Source organism: Equus asinus, chromosome 20 (genome assembly GCF_041296235.1).
Source record: "Equus asinus isolate D_3611 breed Donkey chromosome 20, EquAss-T2T_v2, whole genome shotgun sequence".
Classification (NCBI taxonomy): domain Eukaryota; kingdom Metazoa; phylum Chordata; class Mammalia; order Perissodactyla; family Equidae; genus Equus; species Equus asinus.
Genome location: NC_091809.1, coordinates 91776094 through 91795000, shown reverse-complemented (window position 1 = coordinate 91795000; position 18907 = coordinate 91776094). Strand labels below are relative to the sequence as shown.

Here is an 18907-nt window from a genome sequence, read left to right as displayed (position 1 = left end):
TGATCAAAGTGGCATGGTACTGGTACAAAAACAGGCACACAGATCAAGGGAACAGAACTGAAAGCCCAGAAATAAAACTACACATCTATGGACAGCTAATCTTCAACAAAGGTGCCAAGAATATACAATGGAGAAAAGATAGCCTCTTCAATAAATGATCTTGGGAGAACTGGACAGCCACATGCAAAAGAATCAAGGTAGACCACTACCTCACACCATACACAAAAATAAACTCAAAATGGATCAAAGACTTGAAGATACATCCTGAAACTATAAAACCCCTGGAAGATAATATCGGTAGTACCCTCTTTGACATCGAACTAAAAAGGATCTTTTCAAATACCATGTCATCTCAGACAGGGAAACAAAAGAAAAAATAAACAAGTGGGAGTTCATCAGACTAAAGAGCTTTTGCAAGGGAGAAGAAACTAGAATCAAAACAAAGAGACAACCCACCAATTGGGAGAAAATATTTGCAAATCATATATCTGACAAGGGGTTAATCTCCATAATATATAAAGAACTCACACAATTGAACAATAAAAAAGCAAACAACCTGATCAAAAATTGGGCAGAGGATATGAACAGCCATTTTTCCAAAGAAGATATACAGATGGCAAATAAACACATGAAAAGATGTTCAATGTCACTAATCACCAAGGAAATGCAAACAAAAACTACTCTAAGATACCACCTTATGCCTGTTAAAATGGCTATAATCACTAAGACTAAAAATAACAAATGTTGGAGTGGGTGTGGAGAACAAGGAATGCTCATACACTGCTGGTGGGAACGCAAACTGGTGCAGCCACTGTGGAAAACAGTATGGAGATTCCTCAAAAAAACTAAAAATAGAACTACCATATGACCCAGCTATCCCACTACTGGATATCTACCCAAACAATTTGAAATCAATGATCCAAAGTAGCCTATGTACCCCTATGTTCACTGCACCATTATTCACAATAGCTAAGACATGGAAACAATCCAAGTGCCCATTGACTGATGATTGGATAAAGAAGATGTGGTATATATACATATACAATGAAATACTACTCAGACAGAAAAAAGACAAATTCATTCCATTTGCAATAACATGAAAGGACCTGGAGGGAATTATGCTAAGTGAAATAAGCCATTCTGAGAAAGACAAACAGATGATTTCACTCATATATAGAATAGGAACAAATACATAGACAAAGAAAACAGTTCAGTGGTTACCAGGGGAAGGGGGTGGGAGGAGCGCACAGGGGGTGAAGGGGAGCACTTATGTGGTGACAGTCAAAAAATAATGTACAACTGAAATCTCACATTGATGTAAACTATTATGAATTCAATTAAAAAAATGTCATTCTGTACTGTGTATATTTTAACTACTGAAGTTCCAAATCTTCTTTTTCTTATTTATTTTCTGTTTAGAGAACTTCCTTTTGTGATTACTTAAAGGTAGATTTGTTGGGAAAAAGTTCTCTTAGCTTTCCTTCATCAGAAATGTCTTTATTTCTCCTTCATTCTTGAAGGCTATTTGTGCCAAATATAGAATTTACATTTGCAAATTCTTTGCTTTTTAGTACTTGAAAAATATTGCGCCACTTCCTTCTGGCCTTCACAGTTTCATGAGAAACTTGTTGTCTTTTACATTACTTTTTCAAATAAATAATGAGTCCTTTCTCTCTGGGTGCTTCCAAAATTTTTCTTTGTTTTAACTTTTTAGAACTTTAATTATGCTGTGTCTTGCCATGTATCTCTTTGGGTTTATCCTGCTTGAAGTTTGCTGAGCTTCCTGAATCTGTAGCTCTATGTCTTTCATCAAATTTGGGAAGTTTTCAGCCTTCATTTCTTTAAATACTTACTCAGTCCCCCTTTCTTTCTCCTCCTCTTCTGGGACTCCCATTTTATGAATGTTAGTTCATTTTTTATTGTCCCACAAACCCATGTAGTTCTGTTCTTTTTTTCAATTTATTTTATTTTTGTTTAGATCAGGCATTTCTATTTATCTTTATTCAAGTTCACTTATTCTATCCTCTATCATGTCTGCTTTACTGTTGAGCCCATCCAGAAAGTTGTTTTATTTTTTATGTCAGTGATTATATTTTTCAGTTCTATCATTTTCACTTATTTTTATAACCTATTTTTTTGCTGAAATTTTCTTTTTTTCAGTAATATCAAGAAAACTAATGGTAGCTTATTGATGTGCTTGTTTGATGGCTGCTTTAAAATCTTTGTCAGATAGTTTGAACATCCCATTCATCTTGGTATCAGCATATATTGTCTTTTCTCATTCAAGTAGTGATTTTTCTGGTTCTTGGTATGACAAAGGGTTTTCAATTGTATCATAGACATTTAGGATATTATGTTATGAGACTCTGGATCACATTCAATCATTTTTTAGGAGGAGGTCCCCCTGTTGAGTGTTGCTACAACCAACAGATGAGTGTAGATGTTCAGCTTCCTGCTCAGCACTATTGACACAACTCTGGAAAAAATAGAGTGATGACTCACACTGCCTCCTTGCAGATGAGTGAGATGGAAGATCAATTCTGCCCTCTGCCCTGTTGGCTCCTTCTCAGTGATAATGGGACTTCCATGCCTCCTTGCTTCCAAGAAAGCTCAGGTCCTTGTTTGGCCACACTGGCTCTAGGGAAGGAGGAAGTGTAAAGCTCTTCAAACTGCTTACTTGTTACAGGGTAGATGTGGAAGCTCAACTTCCCACTGGAGCACTCACAAATAGGGTTGGAGTAGAGGAGAGCAGAGTATAATTATCTCCACCTCACACTCCCTCAGTAAGTCTCATTGCTTCCAAATGACAGTGGAGGCTCGTTTCCTCACTAGACCCCACAGACACCAGCCTGGCTGAGGAATCAGAGGGTGGATGGACCAAAGATCAGCTCCCTACTTGGCCTCATTGAAATCTGGGGGAGGGAGAGAGGTATGACTTTTGCACTGGTGTTTGTCTGGAATAGGGCAGGTGGTGCCAAAAGGTTTTGTGTTCTGTTAAGACCACCCTTTCCCCAGTTATTTGGCTAGAAGGAACAGGCTTTTCTTAGAGCTCTTTTTGTAGCTTTTGGTGGTTCTGGTTTGGAGGCTTCTGCAACACCCTGTGCAGGATATATAGAAGCAATAAGAAAACTCAGGGACTCATTGCTATGTGGTTCCTCGGGTCCCATGTTCTAGGAGTCTGCCTTCTTCTTCCTCCTTTCAGAGTCTTCCTATGCTTGTTTGTTGTGTCACATCTAGGGATGATTTCAGTAACGATCAGGAGGACCTAGAGGAATGGATCTGCTTCGTCTTCAGTGGAACCAGAAGTCTATGCCTTCAAACATTTAAAGATATTTATCCATCTTCTTATTTACTTTGTGGCATAAAATTAGTCTAGCACAGGTTAGCCTGATATATCCCAATGTAGAAGTCTCCACACTTACTTTGAAGACAAAGAGTTGGCTAGAATGGGATGTGTCGGAGTCAAATGAAAGTCCTTTAGTGGTGAAATATTCTCAAAGAGTTCCTCCACAGAAAGTATATGCTCTAAAAGAAGTCAAAACATTAAGAGGATATTTGTGACCTTGAGGTTTGGCTCAATCTTGTAAATCACCACGAATAATACCTGAAATCTAGGGTGCAATCTCATCTTATAGCTCCTATTGCTGATGCTCTTACTACTGCTACTATTACTAATGTTTGGTTTCTAGATCTTTTAACTCTCCAAACATGCAAACACATAAGGGAGATAAATGTTCTTCAGAAGAGAGTGATTATAAAACTTTTACTAAAATAGGCTAAACTAGGCTGGGATTGTAGTTGCCAATCTGAGTTAAACAGTGTTGAGGCAGTGGCATAATTGTGGTGAGGATGGTTTTGTGTAAAATCCTGTCACAGTTGTATCAGGATCTGACACATTCAATCACTTGAATCAGCCTGACATTCAACAGATTCAAAGGCAGCAGAGTCAGTGATTCATACCAGAGCAAAATCTTCATTCAGCCATCCACTCATTTATTAATTTTTCTTTCATTCATGTCAAATAGGGAAAGGAGAAAGACATTGTAGCTGTCTATATGAAACTGCCAGCATTGTGGAGAAAACAAATACTGATTCTGTAACTACAAGTGCACTGAGTATTCCAAAGAAAATACACAGGATTCTAAGGGGGATAACAGTTGTCCTTAATTAGGTCTCAAGTTTCAAGAAGGCTTCTAAGAGGATGGGAAACAACATTTAGGTTGGTACCTATAGCATAAGAAGGTGTTAGGTGAAGGGAAAATGCATCCAAGTAGAGGTAGTGAATGTGAGAGAGTCCTGAGGCAGCAAAGAAATTGAACATGTTTAAGGATTTAAAAGAAGACCAATGATGGCTTCCTAGAGTTTGGCTGTTGGGGATTAAGGGAAGAGCAGTGAGAGAGAGAGAAATAAAACAGGGGCCATATGCAGGACTTTGTAAACCATGTTAAGAATTGTTGCCTTTACTCTAAGATCTTTGGGGTATATTAATGAAGAAATTAATCTGTTTAGATTTATGGCAGTGGTTGGCATATGAAGAATGAATTGGAAGAGAGTAAGAGAGGAGAACTAGTTAGGGTTGTACTAGTACGGATTACCAGAGAAAGAGAGAGAGATTTATTTTAAGGAATTGGCTCATGCAATTGTGGGAGATTTCAATTCCAAAATCCACAGGACTGTTCAGTAGACTAGAAATCCAGTAAGAGTTGATGTCACAGTCTTGAGTCCAAAAGCAGACTGGAGACAGAATCCCTCTTTTTCAGGGGACCTCAGTTTTTTCTCTTAAGGTTTTCAACTGATTAAACAAGGGCCACACACATTATGGAGGGTAATCTGCTTTACTCAAAGTCTACTGATTTAAATGTTAATCACATCTAAAAAATACCTTCACAGCAACATCTAGACTGGTTTTTGGTCAAACAGCTGGTCACCACGGCCTAGCCAAGTTAACACATAAAGTTAGTTACCACAGGAGTGCTACTATAAAATAAATATATAAGATGGTAACTGAATATAGAAGGACTGACAATGAAAATGAAGAAAAGTAAGAGATAATATTGTTTTCGGAATGTACAAGACTTTGTGATTGAGTGTAGGCATGTCGAGGGGGAAAAAATAAATTTCTCTCCGTTTCTGAATCAATGAATTGATTGAATAATGGTGCTTCTTACTGGGTACAGAACACTGAGGGGAGCAAGTTGGTGGTAGAAGGAGAAAATTAATTTAGTTTTAGGCAATTTGTGCTTGAGTTTCATTAGTCAAAAATATTTTTGTCTAAAACGCTAAACAGAGGACAGCGAATGAGAAACAAATGTGGTGGTCATCAGGATATAGAGGTAAATTAAGCTTCACAGAGTAAACACCATGCAGTTCCCTCAAGCTTTCTTAACAGGATGTGTGAGTCTGACCATGAACAAGTCACTCCAAGAGTTTGTTCATTCAACCCCCGAGGAGTTCAGGAACCCTTCTCATTCCCATGGGGAAGTCACCTGTTTTGACCTGAGAGGAAACTTCACAGTTTGATCAGGGGTATTTCATCCCATTCTTTTATGAGTTCTCCCCTTACTAGGCTGGAGCAAGAGACCAGGAACACAGACCAGAATTTACGGGTCCAGAAAGCCCATTGCCAGCAGATAAGCTTTCTGCAAGAAGAATGTCTCCAGTAATTTTACTGTCTGGTTCCACTTGGTCAATTCCCCTTAGAATGTACTCAGTCATAACTATAATTATCACACTCACTTCAGGATAAACTGCAGTTAAAAATGGACATAGTCTTAAAGGTTTGGAGGTACATTTATCTTAACTGATGGCAGAGAGCTACTTTTGAAATGAAAAAAATTATAAAATAATTTTCAGCATATTAAGTATTCTTTCATATTAACCAATTTGTCTTACTAATTGGGCCTCTGACTTAAAGTTTGATCTCAGAAAAACCACTCCCTACCTTTACTAAAATTCTCCACATTGACTAATGACACATGGACCAATGTATTTCTATCACAGACACTCTTTGTCCTATTATTATGTTTATTGTATATTATTACATTAAATAACAGATTAATTAAGAAAATATTTTTCTAGCAAGCTCTCTCTTCAGAGCCCCCTTAATCTCATTGTTCCTGAGGCTGTAGATGAGGGGGTTCAACATGGGGATCACTACCATGTAGAACACGGACACAACCTTGTTCTGGTCAGTTGAGTAGCTGGACTTGGGCACCACATAAATGTATGTGATGGTCCCATAGAACAGAGTGACCACTGTGAGGTGAGAGGTGCAGGTGGAGAAGGCCTTGTGGCGCCCTTCGGTGGAGCGCATCTTCAGGATGGTGATGAGGATGTAGATGTAGGAGACGGATATGACAAGCACTGTGACCACAATGATGGAGCCAGCAGTAAATGAGGGGACAGCTGCAGGAATACTGATATCAGAACAGGAGAGTTCAACTAAAGGAGCAAAATCACAGAAAAAATGATTGACTCGATTTGGTCCACAAAAGACTAAAGAATAAAAGCAAATAGTAAAAGAGCAAGCATTGAGAAAACCACCTATATAAGCCACTACAAGTAACTGGACACAAACTTCTGTGGACATTTTGGTGGAATAAAGCAGTGGGCTGCAAATTGCCACAAAGCGATCATATGCCATGGCAGCCAGGAGGAAGAACTCAGCTGTCCCAAAGAAAACAACTGAACCAAGCTGGGTGGCACATCCAAAATAGGAGATGGTATTTCTTCCCACCAGGAAGTTTACAAGCATATTGGGTGTGACAGATGATGAATAGCCTATGTCAGCCAAAGCCAAGTGGCTCAGAAAAAAATACATAGGATGATGGAGCTGAGAAGAGATTCTGATAAGAATGATCGCGCTGAGATTGCCAGATATGGTCACCAGGTAGATACACAGTATGATCATGAAGAGAATGATTCGAAGGATCGGGTCATTAGTTAAGCCCAATAAAATGAACCCTGTCGTTGAAGTGTGGTTCCCATCGCCCAAGGCATCCATGACACAAAATGTACCTGCTACCAAAATGAACCTGCAATGAAACATTATATAAAAGAAGTTGTAAATTTGATGGTTTCATTTTCATTAATACACATAGACACTATTATGAACAAATAATTCAAGCTGCGTTTGGACTTTTACTTCAGAGTCTAGAGTTTATATATTTATGTGTAGTGAGTCTTCTATATTTTAAAAATTGCTTTTAGTAGAAACACTAGAAAATCTACTTCAGATAATGTATATCTTTTTTGTGTTATATACTTATAAAATGTTCTTAAATTGCCTTTAAATATAAAGATTGAAAAATATAAGCATTATGAGAATAACAAAATAAAATGATAAGTATAACAAAAATATATAAATATAGGATTATGTAATGGAGACTTGGGTAATAGCTAACATTTATTGCATGATCACTAAATTGCAGGCACAGGGTTAAGAGTTTTATACCTGTAGTTTTATTTTAATTTCCATGTAATAATATTGAGTAGTTTTATTTTATTTATAAATGAAGAAACTGACAATGTTAAGTAATTTATCTATCTAAATTTATGTAGCAAGTGGTGGAATCAAGATGTGAATCCAAGGCAGCTTGAATCCAGTCCATTTCTGTAGGAATTATGTTATAAATGAAACTAAATAATACTTATGGTAAAGTTGAGTCTCTTAGAAATGGGTGGACAGCAAATTATTCTCTACTTTCTGATAGCTAATGTATAAAAGAAGTGCCTAGTTAATCACAAAGTTTACAATTTCTATCAGTAAAATAAGAATGTTTTTTAAAAGGAGAAATACAATTTTCTCCATAGGACAAAGAAGAAATAGAAAAGAATTTCAAATTAAAGTTATGAATGAAGTCACCTATTCAAAATTTGTTACAGAGGTTTAATATTTACAATTAAAATATTGTTTTGTCAAGTAGTTTGAAATACCAATCCATTTACTATGCAAAACATTATGTCAGTAATATCTAAGACATAATTAGAGTACATTTATTTGAATAAATCAAATCATTTCTTAATGTAACACTGTTTTCTAATTGGAGTATAACAGAATGAAATAATATTAGTTTCAATATAATACATAGCTGAACAAAGTTCCAGCCTAAAAAGTTAAGTTTACTGAAGTTCACCCAGAGAGTGGCCAGGTTAAACCTCATCTCCAAGTGTTCTGACCTTACATTCTTGACTTTGTCCCACGTATCTGGTTGCCTGTAAGCTAAAACATTCAAAACAATAAACAAACGAAGTCTTTCCACAAGATATTTACTAATCGTAAATCCTCAACGCATCTCAAAGCTACTGAATTTATTAACATTGTGACTGAGTGCCAAGTTTAGAAAATATTGAAATATCATGTGAGTTTCTGGTCTTATAGGTGAAAAAATGAGGATGCTGGTACCTTGAATTGTGCTTGTTTATACACACTGAATAGACTAAAAACAAGCTAATTCAGCTAGCTTTACTTGCTAGCTGATGGTGAATTACATCTGCACTGTTTCTCAACTATGGCCTGAGAGTACAGATAAAACTTTAGAGACCAAATTCTTCTCAAATGGTAAACGAGAATCAGTACGTCAGATTAACTCACAAAAGCCAAAATCTTACCGTTTGAAATAAGAATGCATTCATCTGACAGCAATAAATTCAAAGTCATTGTTATATAGCAGCCATGCTATCTTATTATTGTTTGCATTTGAGTATAAATCTCTGAAGATTCTAAAGATTCAGTTGTGAATTCAAAATCACTGGGGATCATTACACATTCTCAAGTGAATATTGGGCAGTTCACTTCACACAAACATAACTAATCTTGAAGGGTTTTGTCAATTCTCAAGTGGTCAGTTTTTTTCTTTTTATCTAGGTGTTGGCGCACTTTCATTTGATAATTGTTGTGGTATAATATAATATATTATCTCATAGCTAAATATCAGTTCTAAGTTTACTTTGATATTTCAGGTTCAGGACACTAAACTTTACATATAAAAAAGTAACCTCAGCTTCATTCATTTTATGTGTCCATTTCATAAGTGTTTTACGTGGCATATGTAAGGCACTCCATTAGGTGCCTTGCAGAATGGAGTGGAATGCCATGTAAAGTTGAATTTTAAATAACACATTTATTTAAGATGTGTATATTTTTTTAGCAAAAAGTATAAAATAAATATCTTTAAAGTTGTGTCGATAGAGAACTGTGAAATAAAAAGAGCTTTGGATGACTTCCCGATCAGACTTAGTCTACATGCCTCAAAGTGATGATTATTGGCTAGTGGCTTATTTGATTATATGGATGGTGGGAGAAACAGCTATCTTCAACCTAAGGACTCAATCTAATTCTCTCACTAATTCTAGTTATAGAAAATTCTAGCTCACCCTCCTGATGCGCCCCTAAATGGTCTTTGCACTAATAATACCAACCAACTTTCACTCAGACCTTACTCTTTGCCAAGCACCACGCTTAACACTTTACTTACATTTTCTTATTTAATCCTCACAATAATTTAGTGAGCTAAGTATTCTCATTATCCTAATTTTACAGACAGAGAACTGAGGCTTACTTTAAGACAGCTGTCCAAATGTTCTCAACTGGTTGAATTAAATCCACCTTTAAAATTCAGATCAGAGTGAATACTGGAATGTGTACTCCTCATTACTGCTGTCGTCTAGTCAGCTTCAAGACCTAAATGCTAAGTGATGACCACTGGTTCCCAACGAGTCTCTGATTCATAGTTTCCTCTCTCCACCCTCAACACTGCCTATTTTCCTAAAACTGACTAGCCCTACAGTCTGGCGCTGAGCACTAGGTCAGTACTCAGGATCCTAATTTCCTCTCCTATGCTCACCAATGACCAACTCCTGTTGATCTTACCTCCTATATTCCTACCTAATGTGTCCATTTCTCTCTATCTCAAACCTGCCATAGTTGTACTAATTGATTTTCTTATATGTACGATTGGTCTTCTGCACAACAGTGAGAATGAGCTATTAATTTAAAATTTTTAGTATTATTCATTTTTAGTGCTATCAAATAATTACATGCATGTAGTTAAAATGGCTCATAGAGAAAACAATGATACTTTCCCCATTCTTTAAAAGTCCAAAGTCCACTTCCCAACAGGGAACCACTCTTGACTCTTTCAAGATTAAGATGCCTCAGTATCTGTAAATAATGTGCTTTATTGAAGAAAAACTAGAATTTCTCTCTGTGTTCCTGCTAGTTTTCAACTATTTATTTAATTTGAAAATAATTCATACAAGGAGAAAATCAGTGGTTTTTCCAAGTCTGAGAAGATCATTACAGGTATTACTTGTTGAATTTATTATAACAAAGTCAGAACAGAATAATCAATGAGTTAAATACCAAAAAAGAGAGTAAATTTTAATTTAATATATTATTGCAAAGATAAAAATTAATCATTTCTCACAGCTAACAGGCAATAGAATGTGGTGGTATCTTGAAAGTTACATAACAATAAGCAGATAGATTTAAAGTGGAATCTCACAAGTGAGTTTATTACTAATAAGCAACTCAATTTTATTCTAGCGAAGTAGAGGATAAATATAAATCTTATGCCCCAAAAAACCATGTTTTTAGTTTCTTTAATTGACTATATACATATTTTTTCCAACATTTTACCCATATCTCTATAACAAGATTTTATGGTTAACTAAGTTCATTGTCATCTTAGTCTATGTTACTTAAAAATTCAGTTTCTAAATCTTTCAAGTTTCCAGCTATTATTATAAGTCTTCTGGTTGTAACTCTAATTTTAATCAAAGCTAAGTTAAATAACTTGGAATTTAAAGCTTTTATTTCTACAGTTTATACCTTTTTTATTGATCCAGAATTTTTATATATTCATCTATTGACATTCTGTACACTTCCACCATTCACATAAATACACACGTCTTCCATTCTTTCTATCCTTTCAATATAATCATATTTTGATTTTCTAAAACTTTGAAACTTTATGTAATATACATTTCACATTTAATTGTTTTACTTTATAGAAAATATCTTATGAACCCCTACTTTATGAGGATAAAGATATCTGTACACCTACACTTCTTTGCAGCTCTTTTCCCAAAATTGGCTTCCATATTTCAGTCCCCTCTACCTTGGCACTGCATTCTGTAATTAAAATTGTTTTATAAATTTTATATATTGATTACAAAATATTAAAGTAAATAAGTCTTTATACTGTTACAACTATATAAATAATATTCACTGGAGAACCAGGACTTTTCCTGTAATTGCACCCTTATTTGCTTTCTTCCCTTTCCCTGTCCTGCGTCCCTGACTCCCTCACCAGTTTCTCCTGGGAGCATTTCCTTAATAAATCACTTTAAAACAAACCTTCTCAGGATCTGTTTCTAGGAGAACTGATCTAAGACAACATTGATGAAGAACACCAAGTCAGGGCTTGCTCAGTGTGATCTCACCCACCCCGCCCTCCAAAAAAGACAAAAAATAAGATCAGTCCAACAATATTTCACTAATTATGCAGTTCAAAGACATATTAGAGCATATGTATAGGGGAGTAATTTCTAGAGTGGACTTATTTATAGAATGAATTGTTGGAGTGGCATTGTCCCTTCCATAACCTTTGGATAAGGTGGTGTGGGTAGGGAGATGTTGCACACACTTGATACCTATATCACATGCTCTTGCCTCAATTATGATTTTAAGAGCATATATGGATGGTTATAACTCATGTTGTCAGTTTCCCGCTTCAAGAGTTAACCACTAATGTCTCCACTAAATGTCCCAGTCCTTCTCTGAAGCCTAAGACCCTCTGGGAAGTCAGTAGTAGCCTGCTCAGTCCACATGCAAGCACATCTAAGATGTGGGGACTAGCTAAAACCCTTAGGTAACCCCTAATCAATGGAGGCTGGAATTCAGTGCATAGACATCCTTCCTCATTCTTCAATTTAAAAATTCTGGAAGGCAATCTCTGGACTTCTCACATGTCCCAGTGGAATCAAGCCACTGTTGCCACAGCAGTGATCTTGTGCTGGGTTTTGCTCCTTGCCTGTCTCACCGCTCTTACTTCCTCACTCCTGCTTCCTTGGGTCACCTCCCTCATAAAGTGCCTCATGCCAAATCCTCGTCTCAGGCTCTGCCCTCCAGGAAATTCAAACTAAGACAGAAATGCCCCATCCCCAATCACAAAACAATTAAGGAAGTATCTGAGAATCACTCCAAGTTTGACATGTAAGCCCTGGAATGCAAAGGAATGACATCTGACTCATGCCTGAAAAGGCCTAACATTGAGAAGATGGCTGGATCTCTGGTCAAGTATAGCTTTTGCTGTTGCTTACCTCTTGTCCCTTCTCTGAACCCACCACCGAAGGAGCCAGTGGCAGCCTAGTGGGTAAATGAAGGGAAGTAGAAATGTGAGGAGTTGCTGGAGATGCTGACCATACTCTCATGCACTCTTCTAGTAATGCAAGCTTCTGAGTTTGGGACAGACACGGAATGCCAGTGGAAGGGGTTGCTAGTAGCAAGGTGAAACTTTAAATGGGAACAATCATATAAAACCAAAAGTGATGACTAAATAATGTACAAAACACCCACGTAGAACTGCATAACTGAAAATTTCACCGTGCCTGCAGTTGTATTGTGCATTTCTCTTTGGCAAGGATAATCCTCACAGGTTTTCACATTGGATCCCAAAAGACAGCTCAGGCAGAGGAGCCATTCTACCTTAGAAGTCTCATGACCATAACTGGGACCGATATATCCTGTAACTGTCAGATATAATTTCAGAGTCCCTGCAAGCATTGTTTCCAGTTCACTGCACTCAGGGAAGAATATATTTCGTATATTGTCTTTCCAGTCCAGATGCATATTACAATTAAAGAATCATTTTCGTTATAAGCAATGTTGTATGTAACACAGCTGACATTCCATTTTTGTCAGGATTTAGGGGGAAAAGAAAGTTCAAAAAGATCACTTTTGTCTAAAAAAGTCAAAGGATTTTGTTAACCTTTTACCATAAAGAGGATGACGCTTGTCATCTGGGACTTACGTGCCATGCAGACACTATACATAATTCTGAACAAATGTACTGTTTAGGATTCCTTACTATTATTCTTTCTCTTCAACTTTAGCAGTGACTGAAGTTAAAAATCAAAATTCTATGGAAAGTCCTTCATATAACTTTTCTGCCCTCACCTCCTACAAGATTGGGTGTTTAATAAACAATTGAAATAGAAATGTGACTTGCCAAATTGATCTGAGGAATTTGAGTTGATTCTCTTCAGATCTGTCCTTCAAAGCAAATCATGTAACAAGTATACCAGCTAGAAAAGGTCCTAGAGCTTCTTCTAAAAACTCAAAAGTTGACATAATGACCAGAAAAGCCATTGTAGAATGAGATAGTGTCTTCAAAATTATTTTGGTTTTAGGGTCCGCCTGGTGGCACAGCAGTTAAGTTCACATGCTCCACTTCCGTGGCCTGGGGTTTGCCAGTTCAGATACTGAGAACAGAACTACACATCGCTTATCAAGCCATTGTGTCAGGCATCCCACATATAAAATAGAGGAAGATGGGCACAGGTGTTAGCTCATGGCCAATCTTCCTCAGCAAAAAGAAGAAGATTGGTGGCAGATGTTAGCTCAGGGCTAATCTTCCTCAAAAAAATATTATTTTGATTCTAAATTAGTACATAATATTATATTTGGCATTTGGAAAAGAAGTTCTATGAAAGTTATTACGAACTTAAAAATTATTGGTATGTCTCAAGAACTATTGTATTAAGAACTAATTATGTTGTATATCTCAAGCTTCATTTATTACCATGGATAGGAACCCAGCATAAGTTATAATGTGTTAAATTCGTTTATCTGGTCTAGTCATTGTCACAGTTATCACCCTTGGAGCCACTGTATCATGGGGACACTGATGAAGATAGTGTTGCCTTGAAAGAAATGTTTAAGTTCTTTTGGGAATTTTCACTTACTACTCCATAATTTTTAAATGGCATATTAATTTAAAATTAGTTAAATTTATGAAATATTGTACTCATTCAATAAAGAGTTTATTAAGGACTTCTGAGTGCCAGTGTATCATTAGATCACAAAAAGCATTTGAAAAATGTGGCAACACAAAATCCAGTGAGTGAGAACAAAGCAATTTTATTCATATTTTCCCTCTTAGATGCAGATCCTGGTTGGAAAAGAGAAACATAAAGAGTGCTTTTGTGAGTAGAAACCAGGAGAATATTTGGGCCCACTCTATGTAATTTATACATTTTCTAATGCTAGGATCATTCTCCTTATCACTCAGACTCATCATCTCGACTTCATCCAGGTGTATCTAGCTCCTTTTTCTCAGGCTTTCTCATTAACAGTTGCCTTACAATTAATTTCCAAGATGCCCAAGATTAAACCTAGGTGACTTTGGTGCAGCAAGAGCTTTTTACAACCATCTCAGTGACTTAACCTCAAGACTCTCTGTACCTTTGGAGCAAAGTTGCTGTGCCCACCAGGAAGATGCGCAATCGTACCAAGGTGAACACATTCCTTTTATGGGGATTTTCCAGTATCTCAGAACTGCTGAGTGTACGCTTTGTGGTGATTTCCTTCTTCCAACTGACCATCCTAGCTGCAAGTGTATCATAATGGTAGCCATCAAGCTTAGTTACAACCTTCACACCCCATGTACTTTTTCTTCTGTGGCTGTCCTTTTCAGAAACTTATACCACTGTGGTAATCCTCCCCCAAATGTTAGTGGACTTGTTATCAGACAGCAAGACCATTTCTCTTCCTGAGTGTGCCACACAGATGTTTTTCTTCTTTGGCTTGTCAGTCAATAACTGCTTCACCATGGCTGCCATGTCCTTATGACCATTACACTGTCATTCGCAAACCACTGCACTATGCCATCGAGATGACCCATAAGATCTGCTTTCAGCTCATGTTGGCCTCTTGGATGGTTGGCTTCCTGGTTTCTCTGTGCATTATCATCACTGTATTCAATTTGTCTTGCTGTGGCTCCAACCCATCCAGCACTTCTGTGACATCTCACATGTGGTCTTCCTTGCTTGTAATTACACTTTGTATCATGAAATGGCTATTTTTGTGCTCTCCGCCTTTGTATTGCTGGGCAGCTTTATTTTACTTAGGATTTCCTATATCTTCATTGGGTCCATATTTTTTTCTTTTTTCTTTTTATTTTTTTTTTAATTGCAGTAAGATTGGATTATAACATTATATGACTTTCAGGTGTACTTCGTAATATATTTCCAATTCTGTGTAGACTACATAATGTTCACCGTCCAAAGACTGATTGCAATCCATCACCATACACATGTGCCTAATCATCCCTTTCATCCTCCTCCCTCTCCCTGTCCCCTCTGGTAACCACTAATCCAATTTCTGTTTCTATGTATATGTTTGTCATTGTTTTTATCTTCTACTTATGGGTGAGATCATACAGTATTTGACCTTCTCCCTCTAACTTATTTCATTTAGCATAATACCCTCAAGGTCCATCCATGTTGTCACAAATGGACAGATTTCATCATTTCCTGTGGCTGAGTAGTATTTCATTGTGTATATATACCACATCTTCTTTATCCATTTGTTGCTTGATGGGCACCTAGGGTGCTTCCAAGTCTTGGCTATTGTGAATAATGCTGCAGTGAACATAGGGGTGCATGTATTTTTATGCATTTGTGTTTTCAAGTTCTTTGGATAAATACCCAGCAGTGGAATAGCTGGATCATATGGTAGATCTATTCTTAAATTTCTGAGGAAAATCCATACTGGTTTCCATAGTGACCACACCACTTTGCACTCACACTAGCAGTGTCTGAGGGTTCCCTTCTCTCCATATCCTCTCCAACACTTATTGTTTACTGTCTTGTTAATTATAGCCATTCTGACCACAGTGAGGTGATATCTCATTGAAGTTTTGATTTGCATTTCCCTAATAATTAGTGATGTTGAATATCTTTTCATGTGCCTGTTTGCCATCCATATATTTTCTTTGGACAAATCTCTGTTCAGATCTTTTCCCATTTTTTAATTGAGTTGTTGTTTTTTTCGTTCTTGAGACCTATGAGTTCTTTGTATATTTTGGATATTAACATCTTATTTGATATATGGTTTGCAAATATCTTCTCCAAATTGTTAGGTTGTCTTTTCATTTTGTTGATGGTTTCGTTTTGTTGCTGTGCAGAAGGCTTTTAGTTTGATGTAGTCCAATTTGCTTATTTTTTCTATTGACTGATGTCAAAGAACATACTGCTTATGTTTTCTTCTAGAAGTTTCATGGTTTCAGGTCTTACATTCAAGTCTTTAATCCATTTTGAGTATATTTTTATGCATGGTAAAAAATAATGGTCTACTTTAATTCTTTTGCGTGTAGTTGTCCAGTTTTCCCAACAATATTTATTGAAGACACTCTCCTTTCTCCATTGTATGCTCTTGGCTCCCTTGTCAAAAATTAGCTGTCCGTAAATGTTTGGGTTTATTTCTGGGCTCTTAATTCTGTTCCATTGATCTGTGTGTCGGTTTTTGTGCCAGAACTATGTTGTTTTTGTTACTTCAGCTTTGTGGTGTATTTTGAAATCAGGGAGTGTGATACCTCCATCTTTGTTCTTTCCTCAGGATTCCTTTGGCTATTTGGAGTCTTTTATTGTTCCATGTGAATGCTAGGATTCTTTGTTCTGTTTCTGTGAAAAATGTTGTTGGAACTTTGATAGGGAATGCACTGGATCTACAGATTGCTATGGGAGGTATGGAAATTTTAGCTATGTTAATTCGTCCAAGCCAAAAGCACAGCATATCTTTCCATTTCTTTCTGTCTTCTTCAATTTCTTTCAACAGTGTTCTATAGTTTTCAGTATATAAGCCTTTCACCTCTTTGGTTAAGTTTATTCCTAGGTATTTTATTCTTTTTGTTTCAATTGTAATGGGATTGTATTTTAAATTTCTCTTTCTGCTACATCATTGTTACAGTATATAGAAACACAACTGATTTTTGTATGTTGATTTTGTATCCCGCAATTTGACTCTATTCACTTATAGTTTCTAAACATTTTTTAGTGGATTCTTCAGGGTTTTCTATAATATAAAATCATGCTGTCAGCAAAGAGTGACAGTTTCACTTCTTCTTTTCCAGTTTGGATCCCTTCTATTTCTTTTTCTTGCCTGATTGTTCTGGCTAAGACTTCCAATATTATGTTAAGTAAGAGTGATGACAGTGGGCATCCTTGTCTGGTTCCTGTTCTTCGAGGGATAGGTTTCAGTTTTTCTCCATTGAGAATGATATTATCTGTGGATTTGTCATATACGGCCTTTATTATGTTGAGGTATCATCCTTCTATACTCATTTTATTTAGAGTTTTTATCATAAATGCATACTGTACCTAGTCAAATGCTTTCTCTCCATCTATCGATATGATCATGTGATTTTTATTCTTCACGTTGTTAATGTGGTGTATCACGTCGATAGATTTGTGGATGCTGAACCATTCCTGCATCCCTGGAATAAATCCCACTGGATCATGGTGTATTATCTTTTTAATGTATTGTTGTATTTGATATGCTAGTATTTTGTCGAGGATTTTTGCATCAATGAATATCAGTGATATTGGTCTGTAATTTTCTCTTTTATTTTGTGGTCCTTGCCTGGTTTTGATATCAGGATAATATTGGCTTCAAATAATTAGTTAGGATGTTTCCTTTTCTCTTCAATTTTTTGGAAGAATTTGAGAATGATAGATATTGTCTTCCTTGAATATTTGGTAGAATTCACCAGGGAAGCCATCTGGTGCCGGACTTTTATTTTTGGGGAGGTTTTTGATTGCTGTTTCAATCTCCTTCCTGGTGATTGGTCTATTCAAATTCTCTACTTCTTCTTGATTCAGTTTTGGAAGGTTGTATGATTCTAAGAATTTATCCATTTCTTCTAGATTATCCAGTTGGTTGGCATATAGCTTTTCATAGTATTCTCTTATAATCTTTTGTATTTCTGAGGTGTCCGTTGTAATTTCTCCTCTTTCATTTCTGATTTTATTTATTTGAGGCTTCACTCTTTTTTTCTTGGTGAGTCTAGCTAAAGGTTTGCCAATTTTGTTTATATTTTCAAGGAACCAGCTCTTGGTTTCATTGATTTTTCTATTGTTTTCTTAGTCTCTATTTAGTTCATTTTTGGTCCGAATTTTATTATTTCCTTCCTTCTGCTAATTTGAACTTTGTCTGTTCTGATTTTTCCAGTTCCTTTAGGTGCAGTGCTAGATTGTTTATTTGAGATTTTTGTTGTTTTTTGAGGTAGGCCTGAATAGCTATAAACTTCCCTCTTAGAATCGCTTTTGCTGTATCCCATAGATTTTGCCATGTTATATTTTCATTTTCTTTTGTCTTCAGGTATTTTTTGACTTATCCCTTGATTTATTCATTGACCCAATCATTGTTCAGTTGCATTTTGTTTAATCTCTACATTTTTGTGGCTTTTCTGATTTTCTTCCTGTAGTTGATTTCTAGTTTCATACTGTTGTGGACAGAAAAAATGCTTGGTATTATTTTGATCTTCTTAAATTTGAGACTGGTTTTGTGGCCTAATGTGTGATCAATCCTGCAAAACGTTCCATGTACGTTTGAAAAGAATGTGCATCTGTGGGTTTTGGATGGAATGTTCTATATAGATCTACTAAGTCCATCTGGTCTAATGTGTTCTTTAAGGCCAATGTTTCCTTATTGATCTTCTGTTTGGATGATATATCCATTGGTGTAAGTGGGGTGTTAAAGTTCTCTACTATTATTGTGTTACTGTCTATTTCTCCTTTTATGTATGTTAATAATTACTTTGTATATTTAGGTGCTCCTATGTTGGGTGCATAGATATTTACAAGTATCATATCCTCTTGTTCGATTGTTTCCTTTATCATTATG

General features: G+C 36.3%; 1 protein-coding gene across 1 annotated transcript; it reads right to left on the bottom strand.

Moving 5' to 3' along the window:
- Positions 1-6058: 6058 nt before the first annotated feature.
- Positions 6059-7003, bottom strand: LOC106843940 (olfactory receptor 5P76). Its single transcript, XM_014861192.3, has one exon. The coding sequence runs from the start codon at positions 7001-7003 to the stop codon at positions 6059-6061; it is 945 nt and encodes a 314-aa protein (XP_014716678.3).
- Positions 7004-18907: the final 11904 nt, after the last annotated feature.